Here is a 25,393-nt window from a genome sequence, read left to right on the forward strand (position 1 = left end):
TACGCATTTTGCATGCACTTCATCAGGATAGTTTTAGGTGGGTAGCCACGTTGGTCTATAGTAGAAGAGCAACATTTGGGTCCAGTAGCACCTTAGAGACCAACCAGATTTCCAGGGTATGAGCTTTTGAGAATCAAAGCTTCCATCTTGGATTCTTAAAAGCTCATACCCTGGAAATATGGTTGGTCTTTAAGGTGCTACTGGATGGTGCTGAATCTTGTATCATCAGGGGGATATGAAATAAATTCAAGAATAAATAAAAACCATAAAAGCATTAATTAAAAGGCATACTTTCAAAAGACAAAAAACCCTAAGTATATAATAATAATAACTGTGCTTATATACTGCTCTTGTAGACAGATTAGTGCTCCTTTCACAGCGATGAACAAAGTCAGTTTTATTGTTATGCCCACAATACAGCTGGGGAACTGGGGCTGAGAGGAGTGGCTTACCTAAGACCACTTTCTGAGAACGAGCAGAGTGCTGATCTGCAGCCGAACCACTTAACCAGTATGCTGTAGCAGGAAATAGTCAACGTACGAGCATTTTAAAGACTAAACATACAAACATATAATATTAGGCTCAGGGAATTCTTTCACAGATATTGTAGAGAGGCAGTTTACATGTTCAGACATAATTAAGAACAGCAAGATTTTATAAAACATATCAATATATAGATGTATTATAACTGACCTGAAAAATATCATAGTCTAGACAGTTCCCATAGCATTATTTTGAGCAAAAAGAGTGATGATCTGGTGTATTTTTTAAATCTCAAACCAGCAATAAGAAGAACTCCAGGTTTATGTTTAACCCGTGAGGGACCAAAGCCTGGAGTCTCCAAATACACTCAGAGCGGAACTACAAGTGACAAAAGGCACAGATTGGACACTAGTCAGCTTCCCTCAAGTTTTGATGGGAAATGTAGGCATCCTGGTCTTGCAGCTTGGCTCTCTGACTGCTGTCCAATGGACTTTTCAACTGTCACTTGTCCAACATTCCGCCAAGCTGCCTACATTTCCCATCAAAACTTGAGGGAAGCTGACAAGTGTCCAACCTGTGCCTTTTGTCACTTGTGGTTCCGCTCTGTTTCTTTTTTCCTGAACATTCTACTGTTGTGGTGATCTGATTTGCATATAGCCCAAAATATGAACTCTGTGAGACCATAACTATTCTATGAAGAGTTGAACTAAAGAGGCCGCTGTGGTAGATATTACTTTTATGTTCAAAGATTAATGTTCTTCATTTCCTCCTCCTTTAAGTGTGAAGAGGCAGGGTGTACATACGGAGATTTCTCTCCCATTGCCTCTGGCCACCTTAGATGTTCTATGAGAAGTCAGAGTAATGGTTGTGTTGGACTGTGGGCCCTTTGCCTCCTTTGAGGCCCTAGCAAATGTTTGACGTCATCGTCTGTATGTTTCAGCCAAACACTGCATTCCTTCTTTTTCCTGCATTCAGAGATGGCTTCAACGTTTTCTTCAACCAGCTGTACCAGAGCCAGGTTCCCCTGTTCATCTTCTCAGCTGGTGTGGGCGACGTGCTGGAGGAAATCATCCGTCAGGCTGGCATGTTCCACCCCAACGTCAATGTGGTCTCCAACTATATGGACTTCGATGACGATGTGAGTTGAGCCCAGATCTTTCTCCATCGTCCTTGGCAAGGGGGCAGGGGCAGCTTATGGCAGGGGCACTCTAAAAGAGATGGAAAAAGAATGCATAACTCATTGGAATTTAGGTTAAATGTTTAGAGCATTGTCTGAAGAGGCCGTTCTCTGGATTAAGAATGGTTTTTAGGAAAGAATAAAGTGTGTGTGCATGTGTGCGTGCGTGCGCACGCACACACATGCACATGTAGCCTCTGAGCTTCCCATAGTGTGTCAATTAGACTGGGCATTTGATTGTCTAAAAAGATTTGTTTAGTTAAGCCCATTGTACAATATTGGTCAAGTCTGGTTCAAGCAGGAACGGTGATGGTGGTGTAAAGTGCCTTCAAGTCATAACTGACTTCTGACGACCCCGGCTGGGATTTTCAAGGCAAGAGACTAATAGAGGTGGTTTGCCATTGCCTTCCTCTGCAACTCTGGTCTTCTTTGGAGGTCTCCCCTCCAATTACCAACCAAGACCGTCCCCGTTTAGTTTCTGAGATCTGATGAGATTGGGCTTGCCTGGGGTATCTAGGACAAGGGCATGAATGTTGTTAGAACAATGAAAAAACACTTCAGTTGTTCAGCAGGTTTGACATTTACACCAGACACAGATGGTTTATTTTATTTTGTTGATTCATGGCAACAGTTAACTTGAAACAATTGTGATGGGCTTACCACTGAATGAATTTACCCAGGGGCCAGTTCTAGACAGGGACCATAACTGCTGGTGTGCTTGATCCTGTTTGGTGATGCCAGCAGGTATAGTGGTAGGAGAAGCGACTCTGCTTCACTGCTCAGCTTGATCCTGACTGTGACCAGTCTCAGTGGCAAGCAGCTGCTTCATCACTTGCTGCTAGGAGTGGCACAGAGATGGAGGCAGGAAGCTGCCTCCGATGCAGTGGCCCTGGTCCCCGATGACCCATGGATTGGTTTGTCAGGACTCATACGCTTCCAGCATGTACTCAAATATAGGAAGTGGCTGAGTCTCCTGCAACAGGTGGATCAAGATTTGCCTCTTTGTGTCTCACGCAGGGCGTCCTGAGGGGTTTCAAAGGGCCCTTGATCCATACCTACAACAAGAACAACACTGTTCTGAAGAACACGGAGTATTTCCAGCAGCTGTGCATGAAGACCAACATCTTACTTCTCGGGGACTCCATGGGTGACCTCAGTATGGCCGATGGGGTTGCCAATGTGGAGAATATCCTCCGAGTCGGCTTCCTGAACGACAAGGTGAGTTGGCTGAAATGACAGTCCAAGGGACACCTTAGAAATGAACAGGATTTCTCCCAGCAGAAGCTTTCATGAGTCAGAGCTCCTTTTATCCGATGCATGAATTGAGCTGAGATTGCCTGCCTAGGGAGCTGGCATGGATGAAGGACACCCTGCTAGTGGGCAAGGCGAGGCAGCTCTGCCAGGCGGTGAATTTTGGATGCCGTGAAGATAAGGTTATCAACTGACCCGAGAACATACCCAGCTTGTTTTGCTCATGCACTTTTAATGGCAGTGTGATCTGGAGAAGTTAGCCGATGAAGCGTGTCATAGTATGGAGGTCAACATTACCTGACAGTTTCTGCAAATCACACTGCTGTTAAAAGCTTGTTGAAAAATCGACAACCCTAGTGACAGAATGAGGGATGGACAGATCTGCTCTCTACAGGGGCCCAGTCCACTAGGAAGCCTCCTGCACATTCTTTGCACGGCTCCTATTCCTTTGGATGGGGCTTGCACAAGAGGACTTGTCAGGGAGTTGTGTCCTTGTTAATTGGTACGTAGGTGGGGGGTGAGGCATAAAATTGCACACCGTGAGCACCAAAATGTCTTTGGGTACGTCTTGGCACTGAGAGACAGTGCAAGCTGTCTTTACAAGTTGGATACACAAGAGAGTACCCCGAGGTTGCCAACTGTTCAGGGAACAAGAGCCAGGCAGGTGCATCCCGCCCCCCCCCCCCCCCCGATCAGCTAGCAATCTTATCTGCTGCTTGTCACGGCTTTCAGAATATTTATTTATTTTTAAAGAATTGTGCCCTGCCTGTGTCAACAAAGTTTCCAAGGCAGCTTCTGCACAAAAAGAGCAGGGATTATAAATACACAGTAAACAAGTTGCCTGGGGTGGCCACCTCACCTTGTCCCATGGTAGAGGAGCCTGGCAGAGTGTTTTGATGAGTGAGGTGGCTGCTCTGGACATTTGCCTAGTGAGGCAGCAGAGGCAGAGCAGCCAAGACTTTACAGGGGGCTGCTGCTGTGAGAGTCAGATGGGGAGGAGAAATCTGCTGTGTCCCTGCATTCCTTCAGGATGGCTCCAGAGACCCAGTACTCTATTCCTGAAAGTAGAACTGACCTGTGGTGTTCCCCAATGTCCATCTCTGTATGCGAAGATGTTAGAAACCCAGTAAGACAGGCAGGCACATAACTTCAGGCAGGGGCATACACATGAAGCTGTCTTATACTGAATCAGGCCACTGGCCTATCAAGGTCAATATTGGCCATTTCCACACACGTTGAATAACGCACTTTCAATGCACTTTCACAATCCTTTGGAAGTGGATTTTTTGTTCCACACATGGAAAATCAGTTTCAAATGTTCACTAAAGTGTATTGAAAGTGGATTATCCAATGTGTGTGGAAGCAGCCATTGTCTACACAGACTTGCAAGGGCTGTCCAGGGTCTCAGGTAGACGTCTTCACATCACCGACTGCCTGATCCTTTTCCCTGGAGATGCTGGAGATTGAGCCTGGGACCTTCTACATGCAATGCAGGTGTCCTGTCACTGAGCCATGGCCCCTCCCAAGAGAAAGTCCTGACCGTTAAAGGTGGTGGAGGGAAGAACTACCGAGTTTTGAAGATCAGCATTGTAGTTGCACGCTTTGGGGCTCCAGGATTTCTCAGATGTTCGCCTGGGCAAGATTCTGTGCTTGCCCTTCCCAACAGAAAGAGGCCCCCTACATTTCTGTCATTTTACAGAAGGTCCCAGTGTTCAAGAGTGTTCAGAAATGTTCAGGAGGGCATTTTTATAAAAGAATTAGAACTCAGCAAACATCCACTTAGTTTTAATCTGACTGGGGAAACTTTCTGCATCTGAATTATAAGTGAGATTTGCTTGGTCTTTCAAGCTACCTGACTGCAGGACTGTGGTGCCACTGCAGAGAAGGCCTTGCCCTGAACTCTAAAAGAGTTTTCAGCAAAGGACAAAGGTGTTTGGAGGAAGTCCTCCATAGCAGACCTCAGGAAACGGGGAAGTACATGTAGGAAAGGGCTGTTCCTATCCTGCTTGTGGGCGTTTTAGAAGCATCTGGCAAGCACCTTCTGGAAACTGGAAGCTGAACCTAACCCATAGTCTGAACAGGAGGGGTCTTCCCATGACCATCTGCCGTGATTCCTGTGTGCTGCAACGGATTCTGGGAAGTTCAAGGGTTGCAAGCTCAGTTCACGTGACTGGACCTTTATTTCATATCTGTGAAACCTTTATTTCATGTCTGTGCCTCACTGTGGTTTACAAATAAACTAAATACACACAAAAATAGGCAGTTACCAGTACTCCTCCTAAACACTAATAGCAAAGAGTCCAGTAGCACCTTTAAGATTAACCAACTTTATTGTAGCATAAGCTTTCGAGAGCCACAGCTCTCTTCGTCAGATGCATCTAACGAAGAGAGCTGTGGCTCTCGAAAGCTTACGCTATAATAAAGTTGGTTAGTCTTAAAGGTGCTACTGGACTCTTTGCTATTTTGCTACTACAGACTAACACGGCTAACTCCTCTGGACCTAAACACTAAGATATCCAAATACACATGGATTTATGTGAAGCAAGGATTTGGCTTAGAACAGTTTCCCCAAGAAGTTGAATGCTACACGGGAAATAAGCAATGTTGAAAGCACAGTTCTTCAGCTAAGCGTGTTAGTGAGCTGCTCATTTTTCTGATAAAGTTCTAAGGAATTCCAGAATTCTGTGGAACACAAGTTCTCAAATCTCCACAGTAGTTTATCGTAGTTAGCCAACGCAGTGAAGTTAGCCTATGTCAAATGTGCTCTTTAAGACCAGCCCAGTAAGCCTTGCCTATTCTCCTTCTGTGCAGATAGAGGAACAGCGAGAAAAGTACATGGAGGCCTATGATGTTGTGTTGGAGAAGGATGAGACTCTCGACGTGGCCAATGGCATCCTTCAGTTCATCCTGGCTAAAACCTGAGCCTCGCAGCACAATGCCCTCTAATGACAATGCCGCCTTTGTGGAGGGTACATGTGCTGTGTGTGTGTGTGTGTCTGTGTGTGTGAGAAAGAGAGAGAGAGAACATGAGGTGATTCCTCAATACCCTACTATCTCTTGATGTGTTGCAGATACATACCCACATCACCCCACTTTTAGAATTGTAGAACCTGTGCTGCAACAAGCTGAGGGATATCCCACTATGGTCCCCATTAAAGCTGAATCCTGTTTCTAAGGAGACATGCAGTCAGCTTGTCTGCTGACCAAAATACAGAATTTGGGGGTCAGCAATCATGTGAGCCAATGCTTAACACTCTTTGTTGGGGGCCCTGTGTTTCGTTATGTTAACCAGTTCTTAGAGGGGAGCGAGATGCACTCAAACTGCTGTCCACACTTGGTCCCCATTAATGCTGGCTCTGTAGAAATCATTTTAGACCTGAGTGCTTAGTGAGGCCCAGTTTGCAGAAGGCCAGTTGTGTGGCCTGGCTCTTGCGTATGCAAATCCTGACAGTTTGCGCACCCATTGCATTTGCTCATGTGCACTGCAGTTGTACCTATGGTAGTAAATGTACACAACCAGGGAGCATTCAGCCTGTCAAACTTAAAGCAAATTCTTGCAAAAAGGCATTGCAGGTTTGCAGACTGATTTCCATAGACAAGTTGTAATGAAGCAGGGACGTCACGGTTCCTCAATAAGCCACGTGACTCTAGGTTCTTGTATGCCTTTCTCAGTTTCCTCAGCATCTCACCACTTACATCCAATATCTTCTTTCATGTATCATTTCAGTTGTGTAGCACAAAGAGGGAGAAATGGCCACTACCTAGCCTGCTCTATGAATTGTCCCATACTACTACTCCCCTCTATATTTTTACCTTATATTGCTCCTGATCTCCTAGATGCAATGGAAGACAAGACCCCTGTATTTTTAAGCAAATGTAGAAAGGGAAATCCTTGTCAGGCAGGAGGAGATTTGGCTCTGAAGAGGAAGTGGGAGGTGCCTGATAGGCTAGCCCCAACAAAATCATTCATCTTTGAGAACGGTAATAGTGGACAGATCAGAGATTGCCTTATTGGTTGAGACCTCTGGATGGCAACAAGGACAGACACCTGGAAGTTGCAGAAAGTGCAGTTTGTTATGCAGGACTGAAAAAAAAACCCGTGTTTTATCAGCCAGAATTCCCTCTGCTACACAAATCTGAAAGGTGAGGCAGCAGACTACACAAAATCGTTTTGTCCCATTAAAACATAAAATAAATCTTAGAAAGATAATGTTAAAAGATTCATTCTCAAAAAATTACAAGATTTCTTTTGCACTGCATTTTGGTTTCACAAAACACAATTTGTTTTCAAAAGCAAATTTTAAAATATACTGGGGGGGGGAGGTTGTCTTGGAATCCAAACAAGTTAAATTGTTTTATTCAAAAGATGAATAAAGACAATAAAGATTTCCTATTTTGAAAAATTTGTTATCCGTATTTCTTTACTTGACTGCCTGCCTGCTTTGTTTTAATCCAGTCCCCCCCATAAAGGCAACATTTATTTTAAAAAGGAGGTGTATTTGAAACACTCGTGGGTTTGAAAATTGGGATGTTTTTAACAAGGATTTCTGAATACTGATTCAAAGAACTATCCAAAAGCACTTAATCTGTTTTCACAAATGTAAACTTAATGGCTTTTAAATCTCTTTCACTTTCATGCATCCCTCCCCCCCCCTCTCAATTCTGGGAAATATAGGATTGTGAGAGTACTGACAATTATTTTAAGATAGCGTATTTTCTCACAAGACTATATTCCCAACGGTTCTTTGGGTGAATGGAAGTTACGATAAAGTTAAGTGTGAAGCACAAATATGATGTAAAATATTACACCAGCTGGTGAAGTGGGTGGGTTGAACTATAGAGATGACCTGCCAAAGGCAGGGTGGAGGTGGGTCTAAATAAGTTCATGTATCGGAATACAGATGGAGGAACTGCACAGCTGTATGTGCCCACTCAGGAAGATCACCAGCTTCTTCTCCAGCAGAATTGCTGTTTTCTCAGCTGCTTTGTGGCAAGCAAGCCTTCAGCAAGCCATGCTTCTGATGTGTACATGGGAAAAGCTTGACTGGCTGGCTTTCTGCTTGCCCTCAAACTATTAAGGGCATAGGAGCCCTGTCAGCAAAAAAGTTGACCCATTTACGACACCTTTTGCTGCTTCTTTTTCAACCGGGGGAACCATTTTCCTGGCTAACCCAAGCGCAGTTGCCCCTTCCTATCTGTTCAGCACAACAGTAGCAACACTTTCTACAGCTGGGGTAGCCTGCAATAGTTAAGACGAGAGGAAGTGAGGCTCTGTCTCAAGCGGTACAGCCCAAGTAGGCTTCATTCAGACTGCAGTGGTTTCACCCTCACTGGCCTGGCCCTGCCTTTAGCGTAGCAAAGACGTTTTAGGAGGCAGCAGCAGGATACCGCTGGCTTCATCCCAGCTGCCAGTGGTGAAGCAGCACTGTGGTATGTAGACAACTACTAAGATGGCAACAAGCACTGACCAAAATGGCTGCTGTGGTTTCCCTCATGCTCTCCTACATGATTTTGTTTGAAAGTGACACGAGGAAAGGGCTCTCGCCACAGAAGTGGCCTGACCAGTCTATTCCCACTCAACATCTTATAGGTAATAAGCCAAAAGCACCAACTTCTCAGAACTGTGTGTGTTTACTTCCCGAATTATCTCTCCAGTTAAACTGGCACTACTTTTGGGAGGGCTCCAGTAGTACCCAAGCAGTGGCCCTAATCTTCATGCTCATTTGGCTCCCTCTTCAAAGAATTTCCAAATTCTGACTTCAACAAGAGGACTAAAAACTTGTTTTGCAGAGGTTTTTTTTTAAAGTTTAAAATGGAGATTCCTCAAAATACAAAAATAATCTGTACAGCAATCTCTCATAAGAGGAATGAAAAACCATTATCAAAGAGATGGATGCAAATCCCAAAGACTGCTTGTTTAAAAAGAAATAAAAGAAGAGGAGCCTGACTCCAGATTGCAGCCTGTATAGAATTGGGTATTTAGAAGTATTTTTCATTTTTAAAAAATAGGCTGTCAAAAAAATCCAGCAGGCAGTGTCAATTGGAATTCTTGAAGTAAGGAGATCGCTGTCCAGAATTTCAATGGCAGCAGAGAGGTATTGTTGACTAACAAAACTCTGCAGCCTTCTCTGATGGCTGCTATAGTCTGCTCCCCCACCCATCACCACACACACACACCTTAACAACCAACCAAAAATTGCTTTTTTTGCCAGCCAAGGCTCTGGTGCCTTTTTACAACTAACTGCCTGAGAAACAAAAAGGCACAGAATTCTGCCTGGGGGGAGTGGGGGAGGAGATAGTTGCAGAATAGCAATGCCACCTGAGTATTGTGTTCCTTCCATTCTTTGAGTTCTTGCCCTCTGTACATAATCCTCCATTCTTTCCTAACCCAGAAGCGGAATAAGCAAAGCAAAGCTTACTGAAATGGCACATCTAGTCTCCAATCACCCAGTTTGGGATGCCCCACTGCAGAATTCATGCTTCGCTGATTGGATCAAGAGTACACAGGCAGCACCCCCAGACATGATACCTGGATCTGGCACAACAAGAAATCAGCCGACATCACCATTTAGGACAATCGGATGTAAATAGGTACTTCAGGCTTTGATTGGGGGTTGCAGATATAGGTAGTGGATCCAGAAATCTTCCACTGTTCTGTAATCTCCCTGGTTTTGGTTTGTTCAAACTAGATCTCAATTAAACAGTTCTCAAAAAAAAATGTGAAAGGAGTACAAATAGCCACCTTTCCTCATGGAAACAACCTGACCAACAAAGGCAGGAAAAATTGAGTGCTTTTTTAAAAAAAGCTGAACCCCAAAGTTTTCCCTTTTAAAGTTCTTCATGGGCTGGAGCTTGATCCTCATCTGACTTCAACTTCAGTTCTTCCGCTGTAATTTTCCCATCCTTGTTCCTATCTTGGTTTTGGAACATGTCAGAGATTACTTTTTCTGGCTCAACACCTGGCATGAGATGACCTTTGCCCTCTGCCATCTGGGACTGGATGAACATCGAGAACTGCAAAGAGGGCATAAAGAAAGAAGAGAGAATTGGGGAAAAGATCAAATGTTTCCACAAGTTTCCACCAATGGGGAGTGGCCAACAGAACATGTCACAGTTCAAGGTACCCATTTCGGCTTCTGCCTCAATCACTAACCTTTCATTTTACAGTGAACAAGATGCATGCTGGGAAACTTATGTTACCTGGTGCTAAAAAATAAAAAACATTATTACTAAAGGTGCATTAATTTGAGTGGCTCTAGACTACATTTTATATCGAGGCAAAATATTGCTAAACTGTTTACCATTTGCCAAATCTACAGTCCAATTCTAACCAGTGTTTTACCTTTCTAAATCTGTTGAAGTCAATGGGCTATAACTCCAGCAATGTAAATTGCTGGACAGCAATGTAAATTGCTCTTGGTTCCTCTAGTGATCAGAAATGTACAGATTTGCCATCTTAGGTAACACAATTCAATACTACTACTTTGTGGAAGAGAAAACCAAGATCTTCAAGCTCAGGTTAATGTTCATTCCCAGAAAAATGGGAAGTAGCTTATGCTGGAAGCAATTAGGCCACAAAGGAGAAAACAGAATCCCAGAAGTAATGGTGTTACCCCAGAAACATAAAAAATTAGCATTGCTCAACTCTCCCTTCCCACCCAGTCAGATTCACTGGTCACTCATACTCTCTCTAATGCAAATCACACCTCTTCTGGTGGAACTTCATCATCCTTGTTGAGATCCATTGCTTCAAACAAGTTCTCAGGTGGTTCGCTATGCCAGATGAACAGGTAACCTTCTGGAACACCTGCCTCAAGGTGCAGAAGTTCTATCTCAAAGCGAAGAACAGCACTGCCAGGTACACCTCGAGCTGGAAAGACAAGGTGTTGTGGGCCAAACGATGTGTTACATGAGATATCATCGGTCAATTCTCTTGACATTTTCTGATGAAGAAAGCTGTAGTTCTCAAAAGCTTATGCTACAATAAAGTTGGTTAGTCTTAAAGGTGCTACTGGACTCTTTACTATTTTTCAACTACAGACTAACATGGCTAACGCCTCTGGATCTATGACATTTTCCGTAACATTTAAAAAGCATTACCCACCCATGTGGAATGGGGCAATGGCAAATTCACTTTTAGTAGCGGCAAGGAAAAAAGAAAGCCCAGGAGAAAAAAACCCGGCAACGCAAGATGAGGTTCATAATGTTGTTGGCTGGGCAGCAATGACCCAGAATCAAGGCTGGAGGAAGCACTTCTTTTGATAGGAAATGACATCACAGGATGTAATTTCCATTACTCAGAAATTGCAGTCTATAAATATAGACCCTTCTATTGTTGCTCAGAAATAAACTGAGCAGGTAATGTTAAATGTGGTCTGTACTAAAAAATTTTTAATAGTATTTGTACATTAAGAGCATACAGATGAAAGTAATCTGTTTATCTCACTTAGCTTCCTTGTTTCCACTTCTGCCAATCTTTGGAAAAGGAAGAACTTTATGCACATCCCAATGCGCCACCTTCTGGGCATCTCCATTCCCACTTATCTCTCTCTGGTTCCTCAGATCTCCTCAGGCATTGCATAAACATATTATTTGCGCTTGTTGCAGCCTTAGACCGAGATTCTCAGGATGCTAGCTTCTGCATCCAGATTTTTTTTCTGCTGCCCCAGTACAAATTGAATTCTGGCATGTTTACAATGTTTACATGGAAAAGTGCCCACCCTGACTCCCAGGATGCCTTACCACCATTTTCGCCATGTCCCAAATGCGGAGGGACGATGACAATCCGTTTCTCTCCCACACACATGTTGAGGAGACCGTTGCTGAGGCCTTCGATTATCTTGTCGGTACCCAGTGTGGTTTCTTGAGGGTGTTCATAGTCATAGCTGCCAATGAGGAACAAAAAATAGAGGTTATCTTGATAATATTTATTAGGTGGGAGTCTCAGAACTCACATAAGCTTAGGAGCTCAGCTGACTCCTCCAAGAACTCTGCCCTAGAGGGTCCTATTCTGAGGAAAACTGGATGCTGTCACCTTTGTAAATTGTATCTGTTGCATTTACATACATCTGATTATTTTACATAACTTAGTCTGCTTCAGATAGGTGGGAAGGGGAGCTATTTGGGCACTAGCATTCAAGACCTTCAACTATGTCTCCAGGACTAGAAAATTCCCTAAGCAGTCCCACCTTTGTTTATTTTTGTTGTTACAGTACAAAGAATTCCTTTTTAGTAAGACATTGAAGGAAACTAGAATTACAAAATTTTTATTGAGTTTTAGCACTAGGATTTCTTTAGGGTTAACCTCTGATGCTAAAAGGAAGACTAGATGTGTATATTTGCTATATGGAGTATATTTTTAAAAAAGCCATTTGCATGCATGTGTAATGGTTTGATGTTTCCATTTTAGGAAACTGGCTTGGGTATTTGATGATAATATAGGCTATAAACCAATCTCTGATCAAAGGACTCACGAGGAGAAGAGCCTGGTGCCATCCAGCAGAGAGCAGTTGTAATGATAGCGGACAAAGTCTCTGTTTTGGGTAGTGACGTTACAGTCTGCAGACCGGTAGACTGTCTCTATCTCCACAGCGTCTGTGGGGTTGTGGAAATCGATGACATGGACATCAAAGATGAGGACAGCTGAGCCTGGGATCTTGTCCCCTGAAAGACGAGAACAGATTGCTTGCAAATGCAAAGAGCAAAAACAGCCGACTCAAAACTTTTTGCTACTTTTTAGCCATAGACAAAATCTTGTTTGAGATGTGCTCCAAGATCATCTGCAATACAGCTGAAGGTGCTTGAGGTGCCACTGAGCCTTGTTGCATGCTCTTTGCTTTATGGGATGACCCAGATGGTTTCAAATCTCTTACCTTCAGGGAGCCCTTTCAGCATCAACATCTGCTGATGAACCACAGCACATCTGCCATGGAATCCCTGCATACAGCAGATGGTTCTTGGACACATTCTCAACTGTGGCAGGGCACTGTCTCGGGCCTCAGCAGTTGCATTCCATGAACTGAGGGGGGCGGGGAGGGCTAGAACTCATCCAGCACTCTTCTGTGGCCACATGTTGCAGAGGAAGATTGGCAAGGGCGGCAGGCAGGCTGCCTTTCGTGGAAGCTTGTTTGCCATCACTGATCTTCTCATCGACAAACCCTCAACAAAATTTCAAGGAACTCCAGGGCTCCACAGAAAAATATTTTGAAACCCTCTGGTCTGACCTACTTCAGAAAGTTGTCCTGGGCCCAGTTGAGGACCTGAAACTAGGGCCAGCCAGGTCATCAAACCTCCTCCTCCTTCTCTCTTCCCTCCATGTCCCTTCTGCCAGCTTTCTCGGCCTGTCTTTTAAAATGAGTCCCAAACGCCAATAAAATGTGATCCTTATTCGAATTCTTTCTCCTTGAATACTGTATTTACCCAAATGGAAGGCAATCCTGAAAGTAAGGTGACCACATCTCAAAATACATTATAAACAAAAAGCTGTTTTATTTTAACGTACATAACTATGTTCTACCTTGGATGGCCCAGGCTAGCCCCCATCTTGTCAGATAGGGGAAGTTCGAGTTAGTCCTCCTGGATAATAATTGGAAGGGAGAACACTCGGGAAGTCCAGGGTCTCCACACAGAGGCAGCTAATGGCAAACCACCTCTGAATGTCTCTTGCCTTGAAAACCGCATGAGTGGGTTGCCATAAGTCAACTGCAATTTGCTGGCAAAACCCCCCTTATAAATTGTATGCAAATATAAGAACACCCTCTCTTTTTCTTGACAGCTCACTTAGAAAAAACTATTCTTCCTTTTGAGAAAATACAGTGTGTTACACATGAACTGAAGAACAGCCACGATGGAGCAAATCAACAGTCCATCTGGTTCAGCGCCCTGCTCTGAACAGAGGTCAGACATGCAAGCTCATGAGCACCACCTGCTGGCCACAGCCTTCCCCCTGCTGACTGCTCCAGTCCCTACATTTGACACTCACATTCTGGCCTCTAAACACAGAGGCGCCATTCAGCCCTCATGGCTAATAGCCAGTACAACCAGACTGCTTCCTCCATAAATGTATCCAACTTCTTTAAAAGCCCATCTAAACAAACAGCCCTCACAACATCGTGTGGCTGTGAGTTCTGCAAATCACCTACGTGTTACTTAAGACTTATTTGCTTTTTTCTGTTTGATATCTACTGCTAACCAGTTTCACAGTCATTATTTCTAGCACTGGGGGCGGGGGGGGGCATATTTCTCTCCATCCATTTTCCCACAGCATCAATAATCTTGTTTCTGTCATGTCTCACCCACAGTGGCTGTTTTTCTAAAAACCCAATGACAATGTTATCTTGCACCTGTATAACTGTACCATAAGGCATCATTATAACCAATGGACCTTTAAAACCAGGCCTCCTTTGGCCTGGACCAGTGTGTGGTTCCTGCATACTGCTGACATTCCAACTACAACTGCGTGGGGTCATCAGAATAACATGGAAACTTGTCACAGTAGGGCTAGAACAGAGTGGGGTTTCTTGGTGGGGGTAGGAATGCTAGCACGGGCAATACCCATACCTATGCTGTCTACCCAGCCATTCCACACTGATGCTACTCATAAAATATTACAGTAGCGAATGAGCATTAGACATGGGATAAGAGCAACCACACCACACTGCCAGCGTCTGATTTCAGCCTTGGCTTCTCTTGCAAACCAGTTCAGGGCCCCAAATGAGAGTCCTGCAGGTTATCATTGGTTCAGATGCCTTGCACATTTTGACCCGTGCTGCTACCTGCTTTGGGTCTCCATGTTCTGAGTCCAGCGAGTAACTGAACAATGGGATTTTCTGAAGTAGTTTTTTGCTCCAGCTTGGCTTATGAACAGTATCCTGCTATCCTGGTTTTTCTCCACATTTTCCTGCATTTTTTCAAAACACTTATGAAGAGGTCTTGACAAAAACACAGGAAAAATGTGGGGAGGGGCTCTGGTCTGAAAAAAAAAACAGGAAAAACAATCAAAATAAACTGGGAGAGCAAGAACTAGATACTCTCTTCAATAGGGAGGAAAAAACTGATGCAGTTAGAAGCCCAGCTGCATCAAAAACCCAACGTGGAAAAGCCCTGCACATATATGCCTTGTACCAACTCAGAGCACTCAACCTTTACTCTGAGAGACTGCAACTCTTTAGGATCTCAGGCACAGCAACTTCTTTTCCCAACACCTGTTCCCTAAGATCTTTATAACCAGAGATGCCAGGGAGGGAACATGGGATTTTCTGCTCTACATGAAGCCATAAACCTAAAGAATCCCTGGCTAGTAGTTAACGTCAAGAGCATCTGAATTATGTCTTATATTAATTGGATAGCTTTGGAACTATCACTGGGAAGGGACCACCTTTCTTAGCTTCATCGAAAGGACAGGAAACCTAAAGCAATATTGATCACAGCGATCGTGTATGGCAATTGAAACCCCAGCAGAGTTACAAAGAGGGACATGTGGACCTACAAATGGATCCCTGTTTGCAGCAACTGAAAGGCTTCCTCCAACTTGCTTGCCTCCAACCTACCTGCCCCATTTTCTCCATATGCCAAATGGGGCGGGATGATGATTCTTCTCTTTTCACCAATGCAGACCCCCTGAAGCCCTTGGTCCATTCCTGGGATAATGTAGCCTTTTCCAATATAAGTATCATAAGTGTGATTCCGTGAGTAACTGCAAAGAGAAGGAGACAGAGAAATGCTGGAGACAAACCAGAGGAGGGATTCTTAGGAACTGGTCCTCCAGCGGAATCTGAATGGCTTCTGAGATTTTCTAAACCGCAGCTGACTCTGCCTAGAGACCCCTCCCCTGTCTGCAGAAAGGAAGGGCAAGATGGGCCATTTGCAATTTCTGTGCATCCAGGAGATGAGCATGTGACACTTATACAAAAAGCTCCCAGGCAAACCATTCAACCAGGGTGGCCGGAAGAATTCCAGGACCTGCTTGGGGCTGCTGCTCAGCCTGTTCTTGCATCTGACTTGTTTTGGCCTTTCCTGTACAGAAGGATTCTTTCTGGATATAGTACCTGGATGCACTATGGACCCTGAGTTGCATCTGGGTGGATAAAGAAATGACAATCTCATCCCTCTACCCCATATCTGTGTTTTTTGTCAATAATGACAACTGGGATTGGGTTTAGCCAATTAGTTCATGGAAGTGCACTATTTGTGTTCATTATTTCTAGCAAGTGACTCCCACATTTCTTGCACATCACAAAAATAGTGTACTTTGGTCTGGGAAGAAGTCTCTGACCGAGCTTAGCTGCCAGAGAAAGCAGATCTGGTGTATCATGGAGGGCATTCTGTACCCTCCAGAACGTTCATGTGATGCCCCTTCCCAGGTCATATTTTCAACTGGCACAGGGCTCCAGCCAGGCTCGAAACAGTCAACCAGCCTGGTCTTGCTTGTTACATGGAAGATCTGTTGGGCTGTCTCATGCAGGTGCTGAGTCTTCCTGCATTGTACAGACAGTTTTGCATTTGTCAGTGTCAATCTCTTTTGCGCAAATCTTTCTGAGTCAGATCTACCATCTCTCTAGACAGCTTGTTGTTCTCACTGCTTTCTAGTAAGAAAGTTGATTCCCCAGATTTGGTAGCAGTTCACAGGACTATCTGCACTTCTCCCCCTGTTACCTGGAATCAAAGAGGGTCCCATCCATCAAGGTGCCATTATAATGGTAGCGTACAAAATCCCCGGTCACAGCCTTGCGTTTGCATGACTCAGGCACTTCCAAATGTTCCAGGAAGATGCCATCTTTGGGGTTGTGTAAATCCACCAGAAAGACATCAAAAACCAAAGAGGCTTGAGGGGGGATGACAGTTCCTGAGAGAGTTAAGGAATGGATTTAGTTCAACTGAACTATACCTAGCAGGCAGTCAACAAGGAACAACAGGGTATACTCTGCCCCATTTGATGGTCAGTCTGTCTGGTTTCTGAACATAATTTCTTTGTTTGAGAATTTCATTGGCAAAATGTAAAAACATTTTAAACGTCTGTTGATTCAATTCAATGTATTTCACCATTTGTGATAAATGTCAATGTTAAGTTAGTGGACTTTGATCATCAGAGGTTGATATTCTTAACCTCTTCTTCACTGATGCATAGCCCTGGGCAGATGTTTATGCAATGCAAAAGTCAACATGGGAGGGTAGGTGGGACAGCCCCAGCTTCCATGTAGTCAAGAGACTGCTTCTGCAAACACCAACATGAGAACACCCCAAAGCCCCTGAGCAAATTGCACAATCCAATCTTCTTCTCCCCATGTTCAATTTGGCACGAGGAATATTTGAACAGAGTGCATCTTTACTTTTTAACATGAAAAAATGTTAAACCTAGTTTTGGCAGCAATGCAAATACTGATTGAACATGACGTCTGGGATCCATTTTTATAGGTGAGTTCAGCTCCCAACTAAAACTCACCCCACCTTTCCCACTGCAGATCTAGAAGTCTTCCATCCAACTTACCATAGCCTTTCTCTCCATAAGCCAAGAAGGGAGGGATAACTATTCTCCGCTTTTCTCCAGCACACATGCCTACAAGGCCCTGGTCCATGCCTTTGATCAGCCAGCCCGAACCCACATAAGTATCGTAAGTACTGTCTTTTCCATAGCTGCAAAGAAGGTGACAGTGGAGGAAGGGACATTACACAAGGAACCAATTCAGAGGGAGAATGAGAATTTGTATGTAATACTTCCCCAAGTTTTAAAAAAAAAACCCTTCCCCGCATGTAGAGAACTGGCATGAAGTTTTTTCCCGTTACTAGCTTATAACATGCAAGGAGTTTCTTTCCAGAAAAACAAACTCCTCACAATATGTACAGCTGTGCTACAGTCCACAGTTCCACTAGCTCTTTGTAATGTGGCCCTGCAGCAGATGGTAGAATATTCAGGCAGCTGAGGAGAATGTATCAGTTCAGAATGCGGGTAGCAGGTGTAATTTCTGAACAATTCTGCCATGTTAAAACCTCCACACATGTAAATAACATCCAGGAGAAAAGGTTCTAGTTCAGTCCTCTCCTTACTGTACAAATTTTCCATTTGCACAGTTTTGGGTTTTTTAAATTTCTACTCACAGGGGCTATCCAGAATGGTGTAGTGGTTAGAATATTGGACTAAGATCTGGAAGACCCAGGTACAAATCCCTACTGTTCCATGGAAGCTTACTGGGTGACCTTGGGCCAGTCATGCACATACTGCCTAATCTACCTTACAGGATTGTTGTTGTGAGGATAAAGTGGTAAATGCTGTAAATCACTCGAATCTCTAATGGGTGAGGAAAAACAGGACATACATATCTAAATAAACAAATAAATAAAATGTGATGCCCCCCATCTGTGATCTGAAATGGTATAGTTAATTCCTCCACTTCAGAACTCCACCATCTCATTCTCTGGTTATTCTACTGTATTGCTGAGACTGTGTAGAACAGCTCCAAGCTGTCCACGGTTTCTAGGGAAGGGAAATACAGCATGAGGCCATGCAATATGAATGAGTTCGTGGGGAGGAAGAAGAGACATATGTGGCTATAAGAGCGATTATTACAGTTTTTAGTTCAGTTTTCCCTCTGTTCCAAATTACTAGCCCCAAATCCGCCACTACTGCCTTTGCTTTCTGTTACCTGGAGTCAAAAGGGGTGCCGTCCAGAAGGGTGCCATTATAGTGGTAACGCACAAAGTCTGAATTCTCCACAGTACGGTTGCAACGCTGCGGCTTGTATAGGGTGGTGATCTGCAGCTTGTCTTCCTTGTTCCAAATGTCAAGCATAATGACATCAAAATAGAGGGTGGTGTCTGGGGGAATCAGACCAGCTATGGGATGGAAAACAAGGTCAGCTTTGACACATATCAGATGGGAACACTCAATTATTCTGTGACGGAAATCGCAACCACCACCCTTCTCCACCAGCAATGAGAAGGGAATTATGGGAAGAGGAACATCAGCAGAGGGAGAGAGAGGGGATGGGGAAATCAAAGCGTGGCATCCATCTTATACAGAATAGAAAGTTTGGCCACTTAAGCGTCTTACAAAAGTTGTGACATCTTAGGGCTAAACTAGCCATGGCAGCATCCTTATGTCTGCCATGGAGCTGCCGCTGCCATTATAAAGAGATGAAAAAAAATGCCATGAAGGCCTGATTCTGATCAGGACTGCAGCCACAGCAGGCTGTTTTCCGTCCCCACATCTTTTCAAGGGCCCAACCCCCCCCCCTCAGACACACAGCTGTTTTGGCACTTGAAAAGGCATGGGGTGGACAAGAGTTCCACAGCCTGCTGCATGGTGTACCCAATCAGGATCAGGCCCCTTTGGCATTTTTCAGTCACTTCCAAATGGTAGTGGCAGCCCCGTGGCCACGACAAGGATGCTGCCCTGTTTAGTTTGGCTCTTAGGAACATTTGCACTTTTTTAAAGAAGGGGGCAACTCTGGCACACCCGTTCTGGAGCCTGATATTTATCTGATTGGTACTGAGCCTAACTTTGCAGCCCCACTTAGGACATACAAGGGTAGACATCCCTCTTTTTCATTGATTTTTGAGAAGGCACTGCAAAACATTGTTCCAGAGATAGAGGGAAAGAAGCATAACTCTGCATTGCCCGGGCAACATAGAGATCCCTTTTCCCTTCCACACTGCAGGTCTGAAGCACCGTGTAGGAAGACAGGGAATGTTCCCTGGCTGCCAAGGTAATTTGAAGACTGGCCATCCTGATGGATTATGAAGTTTACTTAATGCCTGCCATTAGGTGGATAATGACTTTGGCACTTAAGACCGAGGAAACTCCAGCGTGGACTAATTAGAATCTTGAAGATGCACTTAGTTTTAAACTGAAAAATAAAAAGACTTCTGAAATGATCACACTTTAATGCAAAGGAAAGCTTTCTTAATAAGCTTATGGATAACTGAGATCCAGTAGACGTTATATACTTGGACTTCCAAAAGACTTTTAACAAGGTCCCTCACCAAAGACCCTGCGTAAGCTTAGCAGTCATGGGATAAAAGGATAGATCCTCTTATGGATTAAATATTGGATAAACTACTGGAAGCAGAGAGGAGGAAGAAACGGACAGTTCTCTCAATGAGGCAGCAGGATCCCACAAGGATGAGTATTGGGACCAGTGCTATAGTTCAATAATGATCTGGCACTGGGGGTGAATGTACTCGCCAAGCCCACAGATGACACCAAAGTATTCTGGATCGTGAAGACAAACAGCCACAACAACATAGCAAATGTTCAGCAAAGGTAAGTGAATTCTTAACTTTAAACATATGCTGATGCCCGGGAAACCCCATGCCAGGGATTATTAGGAAAGGAACTGAAAATAAAATGGGAAGCATTTTAATGCCCTTGTATGAATATATGGTGAAGCCTTAATTGGAATACTGCATACAGTTCTGGTGGCCATATCTCAAAAAGGATATTGCGGAGCTGGAAAAAGTACAGAAGCGGGCAGCCAAGATGAGGGCAACAACTATAGGCTCTAGGCATATAGTGAAAATTAGTGGGAGTAGGAATGTTGAAAGCTACTTTTTTATTGCTACTTAATTTTAAGTGGAGAGTTGGCAGAGATAGTTTTTGTTTGAGGATTGGTAGTGACGTCGTAGTTTAGGTATTGGGATAGTTCTGTTACCTTTTCCTCACCCACCTGGTTAATATTAACTCACCGACACCAATGCTGCCATAGCCAAGATGAGGGGGCACAATGAGGTGCCTCCTTTCATTCACACACATGCCCTGGAGGCCTCTGTCCATGCCAGTGATGAGCCGTCCCACTCCTGCCACGCCTGCCACAGTAGCACCTCGGTCATAGCTGGGGAAACATTGTTTGGAAGGTGTGGGCAGAACCGTTAAGATTTTTAAAATGACTACAAAAAGTAGGGCTGCAATCTTAGACCCTTTCCTGGAAGGAAGCCTCATGGAATAACATGGCACTTGCTAAGCGGGAGTAGACCCGCCCAGGCTTGCTCCCTCGTCACTAACATACAAAAGGAGCGAGAGGGAGCTGTTCCTGCACTGCTTCCAAATAATGTCTTCTCCTGCACATCATCAATGGCAAACTATTATTTTTTCAAAAGTTTCAAAAGTTCAAGTAATATATTTTACTGTTTTACGCTTCTCTCCCCTCTATGACAGTGCGTCTATAGAAGAGGTCAGTACTACTTTTGTACTTCTACAAGCACCTTTTGGGCAGTGCCTGTAATATCACTTATTATTACTATTACTATTTGGTTGTTAATTAATAATAAATAATATAATGATGATACCACCGTGTGAAGTTCTAGATCTATGTTTTAAAAGTTCACAATATGTAAATGGCACAATTCAGCCAAAATTTAAACATCTTGTTAACATGTGTACCTAACTCTTAAAATCAATTGAAATTACGCAGTTCAGTTTAGCAGGATCATGCCTATTTTTAAAAGAGTTCTTTCCTCCCCTTACCATAATGTCATATTTAAAAAAAAATAGAGTCAGACTACCTCTGCAGCATTGGCTCACTATTTCAAGATTAGATCAAGATGGGTAGCCATGTTAGTCTGTCTATAGCAATAGAAAAGAGAAAGAGTCCAGTAGCATCGATAAGGCTAACAAAATTAGTGGTAGTGTATGAGCTTTCATGAGCCACAGCTCACTTCTTCAGAACTTATTTCAAGATTAATTTGTCCTAATTTTTCTCCCTTGGAAAGCTTCTCCCACTCTGCAAAATTACTCATCGAATCAAGATTTTCTCAAGCCACTTTGCACAGTGATCACACTATGATTGTAAGATCAGGGCAAGAAAAGTGTAATGTAGAAGTACAAGTCATCCCCAGGCTTTGCTCAAAAGAAGAGGTAGTCTGTTCAAGCCTTGAGAACAGGGAACTATAACAATTAAGAGGTATGATTTTTTCCTAAGTTAATTGCCAAAGCAAAAAAAATTCTGCTGCTTTTAAAATGCAGTTGGATAAATATATAATGAATACATTATGACCATTATTTTATCTGCTGTGACTTTTTTACAACTGTGTATATCCTCTACTAAGGGGACAGGAATTTGTCTGTTCAAGAAGGGAGCAATTCTGTAAAACTTTGCTTACGAATAAATGCACTCCTGCTAGCAGGGAAAGGAATGAACGAAACATGATCTCCGACTTCCTCTGCAGTTGGGAAGGGAGGAACAGAATGGTCTGATGCAGTATTGTGAAGGCACCCGGAGGCTTGGAAAAGCAGGCTCAGCCTGAGTGGGCTCGCTCAAAGCTGCTTCTGTGGTGGTTTAAATCAGAATGGAACTTTCTTTCAAACCTCTCCAGAACATCAAATCCATACACAAGTCTTTCTTTCTATGCAGTTTGCAGGACTGCTGCATCTCGTGTAAATTCTAATAGGGAAACTGCAGCAAAATCTCGCCACTGAAAGCCATCTATTTCAGTCTTTCTTTCCAGCCTAGAAGCAGCCACATGTACATGACACGTCTACAGCTAAAATGCAGATTCCGTTATGGACGCTGGCTCTTTCCATGACCTATTGCAACTATATGCCTTTTGACTTGAAAACTAGACCCTGTTGTAAAAACTCTTGGAGAAGGTTTCAAAATGCATTTTTAAAACATACAATTTATGCCAAAGTTTATCCATAAATAAACTGAAAAATACAGTAAGTTAACCAAGTCCCGGAAAAATGTATATTTTACTAATTTTCAGTCCACTTAAAAATCATCTAGAATCCCTGTCATGATTATTTCTTAATAAAAACTTTGCACAACTTCAGAAAGTCAAATACAAAATATCTTTTATTCTACAGGGTGATATACACACACACACACACACACACCACTGCCCTTTTAAACATGAATTTCAATTGCTTTGTTTTTGTCTGATTTCATTTTAGTACAGGGCTGGAATGATGAACCTTGATTCCGTTCTACAAAGCAGTTCTCGTGTTCTAAACTTAAATGGCTTCAAAAACGTATTTGCCATGATAGCTGGACAGACGCTCCATGCAGCACTGTGGAGAACCACCATGGGGCCCAGAGACAAAGATACACTCTGGTGCCCCCCCCCACAACATCTGGACCCAGCCTATTTACAGATCACATGTTTTGTCTGGCACCATGGAGTGTCCCCCCACCCCCCGCCGGTATCCAGGCCCCTGAAATTTATCTCTTTTTTTTATGCGTTTCGGCCCTAAGGCCTTCCTCTGTCTTTACTGTAGATCCCTGAAATTTATCTCCATAATTCTTCCCTGATGACTCCTGCTTCTGTTGTACCTGATACCCAAGGGGGGGAAAAACAGCAAGGCACTAACTAGCTGCACCCTGTCCTACTTCTAAGATTTCTAGAGGCATACAGCTAGCCACTGGGAAGCAATTTCCGAATAAGGGGGACCTCAGTCCAATCCAGCCCATTCTACTGTTATCTGGGTGTCTTGGCAAGCCAGTGGTTATGGAGAAAGTACGTGGAATTTCAATTAACAGCATTATTATGGCTGCAAATATACGGATTTGTATTCAGATCTTCTATACCCTTCAGATCTTTATACCCTTTTGGTATAAAAGCAGTCACCTGCGAGATTTGGATGAGGCCAAGGGAAGTGGGCTTAGAAGGGTATAACTTTGCTTAGGGTGGCACCATTAATGTCTTGTTTGGCTCTGTGTCCTGCCTTCTTGACCTGGCACATGCCATTTTATGCCATTATTGACCTGGCACATGCCATTTTATGCCATTATTTCTCCAAGGAGCTCAGGCTGGCTTACATGATTCTTGCCTCCTCCATTGTATTCTCACAACAGTTTTATGAGGTAGGTTAGGCAACGAGCCAAGGTCACCCAGTAAGTTTTATGTTTGCATGTATTTGAACTCAGATCTGACAGTCTGACAACAGTGTAACGTGCTAATTTCCAGAGCTGTTCCCTGCATAGATCTGGCATTCTCAAAAGCAAGGCAAGCCCTTTTCCTGAATGTTCAGCTTTTACTTATAGAGGCATAAGGGGAAACCTGAAAACTGATTTCTATACAATCGCTTAGTAACAAATGAACTTGTTTCCAGTGTCCAATGAGCACTAAGACCCTTAGCATCATTGAAAAGTACTTGGGACTAGTATTTTTTAAAAAACATTTTATTGTATTCTTCTTATTGAATAACTTTTTAAAAATGTTAGCTTCTTTATATTTCAGTTTTTCCCTCTTATGCACAGACCTTCCTGCTTTCTGTCCTTCGATTCCAGATCAGGATCTTTGCAAAGTCAGTTCTGCACCATGCCTGCAATATTCCCTGAGGTGGGGTCACTTATTTTTATTTTATTTTGCAAAGTAATTGTTTCATATTTGATCAGCAATGAGGCAGGCCAGAAATATTACAGCACATGTAAACAACCAGTTTAAACTCCTGTTTAATTTTGCTACAACACACCAGTATGACTACCTTTCTGGAATGCAATGTCAAAGGAGGAAAAAAATTTAAAAACAAAATCATCATCATCATCATCATTATTGCTTTTACTACTATCAGGGGTGCTATTGCAAGAATTCTAAAATAAGATTATGGATGGTCATCTGAATTCTTGGGAGGGAGGACATTTTATTCTCAGGCACAGTCCGGGGACAACACATTTTTTTTGCTGCACCATCTGACCTCTCCACCCTCCCCTTACAACCAGCCAGACTCTATAATAAAGCACCTAGCAACCAAGGTATTACATACATTCAACAACTGAAAAAGTTATAACATGCACATGCAGAATTGTCACTTCCTTAACTTTTGAAAAGCATTCTGTTTTCCTAAGGGGTTTAATTTTTACCATTCCTTGATAACAATTTGGAGAGGTGCCAGGGACCAGACAGACTGATTTGTAAACTGGACACAGTCTCTAGGCCACTGGTCACTCATCTCTGATTTAGACATGGGATCTGTTTTTAAACAAAGTAGTTTCCTTCCCATCTGCCCTTTTGGATCAAAGTGATGGATATCTGAATCTTTTGGTACCTGGAGTCAAACTTGGTGCCATCCTGAAAGGTCCCGTTGTAATGGTAACGGACGAAGTCGCCCATCTGGACTTCTCGCAAGCAAACTTTCGGGATGAAGTATCTGTCAATCACCACATCCTCCAAAGGACCCGGGTCTCCCAAGCCATGAACCCCTAAAAGGCTCAGGGCAAAGATGAGGCACAGCAAGCTCATTACGTCTTTTGACGGCTCTGTCCTGAAAAAGGAAGAAAAAGAGCTGCAGTTTAGAGTTGTTCACTGGAGGCAGCCAAAGGAAGGAGGAGGAAGAGAAGCAGAGGAGGTGCCTGCCTAAAAAGGAGGCCTGGAGGATACCAACCCACCCACAGAAATTCTGTAGACGTGTAAGAAAGAGGCCTGGAGATAAATTGCAAAAAAGGACCCAAGAACCTGAAGGCCTCCAGTTTCTACACTTGTGGGATCCACTCAGTTTAAACACAAGAGCTGGTTGCAGATTGGAGATTCTTCTTTCAAATCTTTGCACAGCAG

General features: G+C 43.5%; 2 protein-coding genes across 3 annotated transcripts in view; one reads left to right on the forward strand and one right to left on the reverse strand.

Annotated features, from left to right (window-relative positions):
- NT5C3B (5'-nucleotidase, cytosolic IIIB) overlaps nucleotides 1-7,314 on the forward strand; it is a 19,884-nt gene extending 12,570 nt beyond the window's left edge. Inside the window, exons 7-9 of the mRNA XM_054992348.1 lie at nucleotides 1,459-1,621; nucleotides 2,678-2,878; nucleotides 5,723-7,314. Of these exons, the coding sequence (XP_054848323.1) occupies nucleotides 1,459-1,621; nucleotides 2,678-2,878; nucleotides 5,723-5,833 (475 nt within the window). The 3' untranslated portion in view covers nucleotides 5,834-7,314. The remainder of the gene's footprint in view (nucleotides 1-1,458; nucleotides 1,622-2,677; nucleotides 2,879-5,722) is intronic.
- FKBP10 (FKBP prolyl isomerase 10) lies at nucleotides 7,119-25,391 on the reverse strand. 2 transcript variants are annotated; one of them, XM_054992347.1, is made up of 11 exons: nucleotides 25,295-25,391; nucleotides 24,888-25,103; nucleotides 20,591-20,736; nucleotides 18,550-18,739; nucleotides 17,397-17,542; nucleotides 16,565-16,754; nucleotides 15,460-15,605; nucleotides 12,385-12,574; nucleotides 11,654-11,796; nucleotides 10,618-10,781; nucleotides 7,119-9,925 (listed from the first exon to the last, which is right to left on the reverse strand). In XM_054992347.1, the coding sequence occupies exons 2-11, from the start codon at nucleotides 25,079-25,081 to the stop codon at nucleotides 9,740-9,742; spliced, it is 1,695 nt and encodes a 564-aa protein (XP_054848322.1). In that variant the 5' UTR covers nucleotides 25,082-25,103; nucleotides 25,295-25,391; the 3' UTR covers nucleotides 7,119-9,739. The 2 variants fall into 2 exon arrangements, with proteins under 2 accessions (XP_054848322.1, XP_054848321.1); XM_054992346.1 differs by lacking the exon at nucleotides 25,295-25,391 and having other exon boundaries at nucleotides 24,888-25,144.
- Nucleotides 25,392-25,393: the final 2 nt, after the last annotated feature.

Source organism: Eublepharis macularius, chromosome 12, assembly GCF_028583425.1.
Source record: "Eublepharis macularius isolate TG4126 chromosome 12, MPM_Emac_v1.0, whole genome shotgun sequence".
Taxonomy (NCBI): domain Eukaryota; kingdom Metazoa; phylum Chordata; class Lepidosauria; order Squamata; family Eublepharidae; genus Eublepharis; species Eublepharis macularius.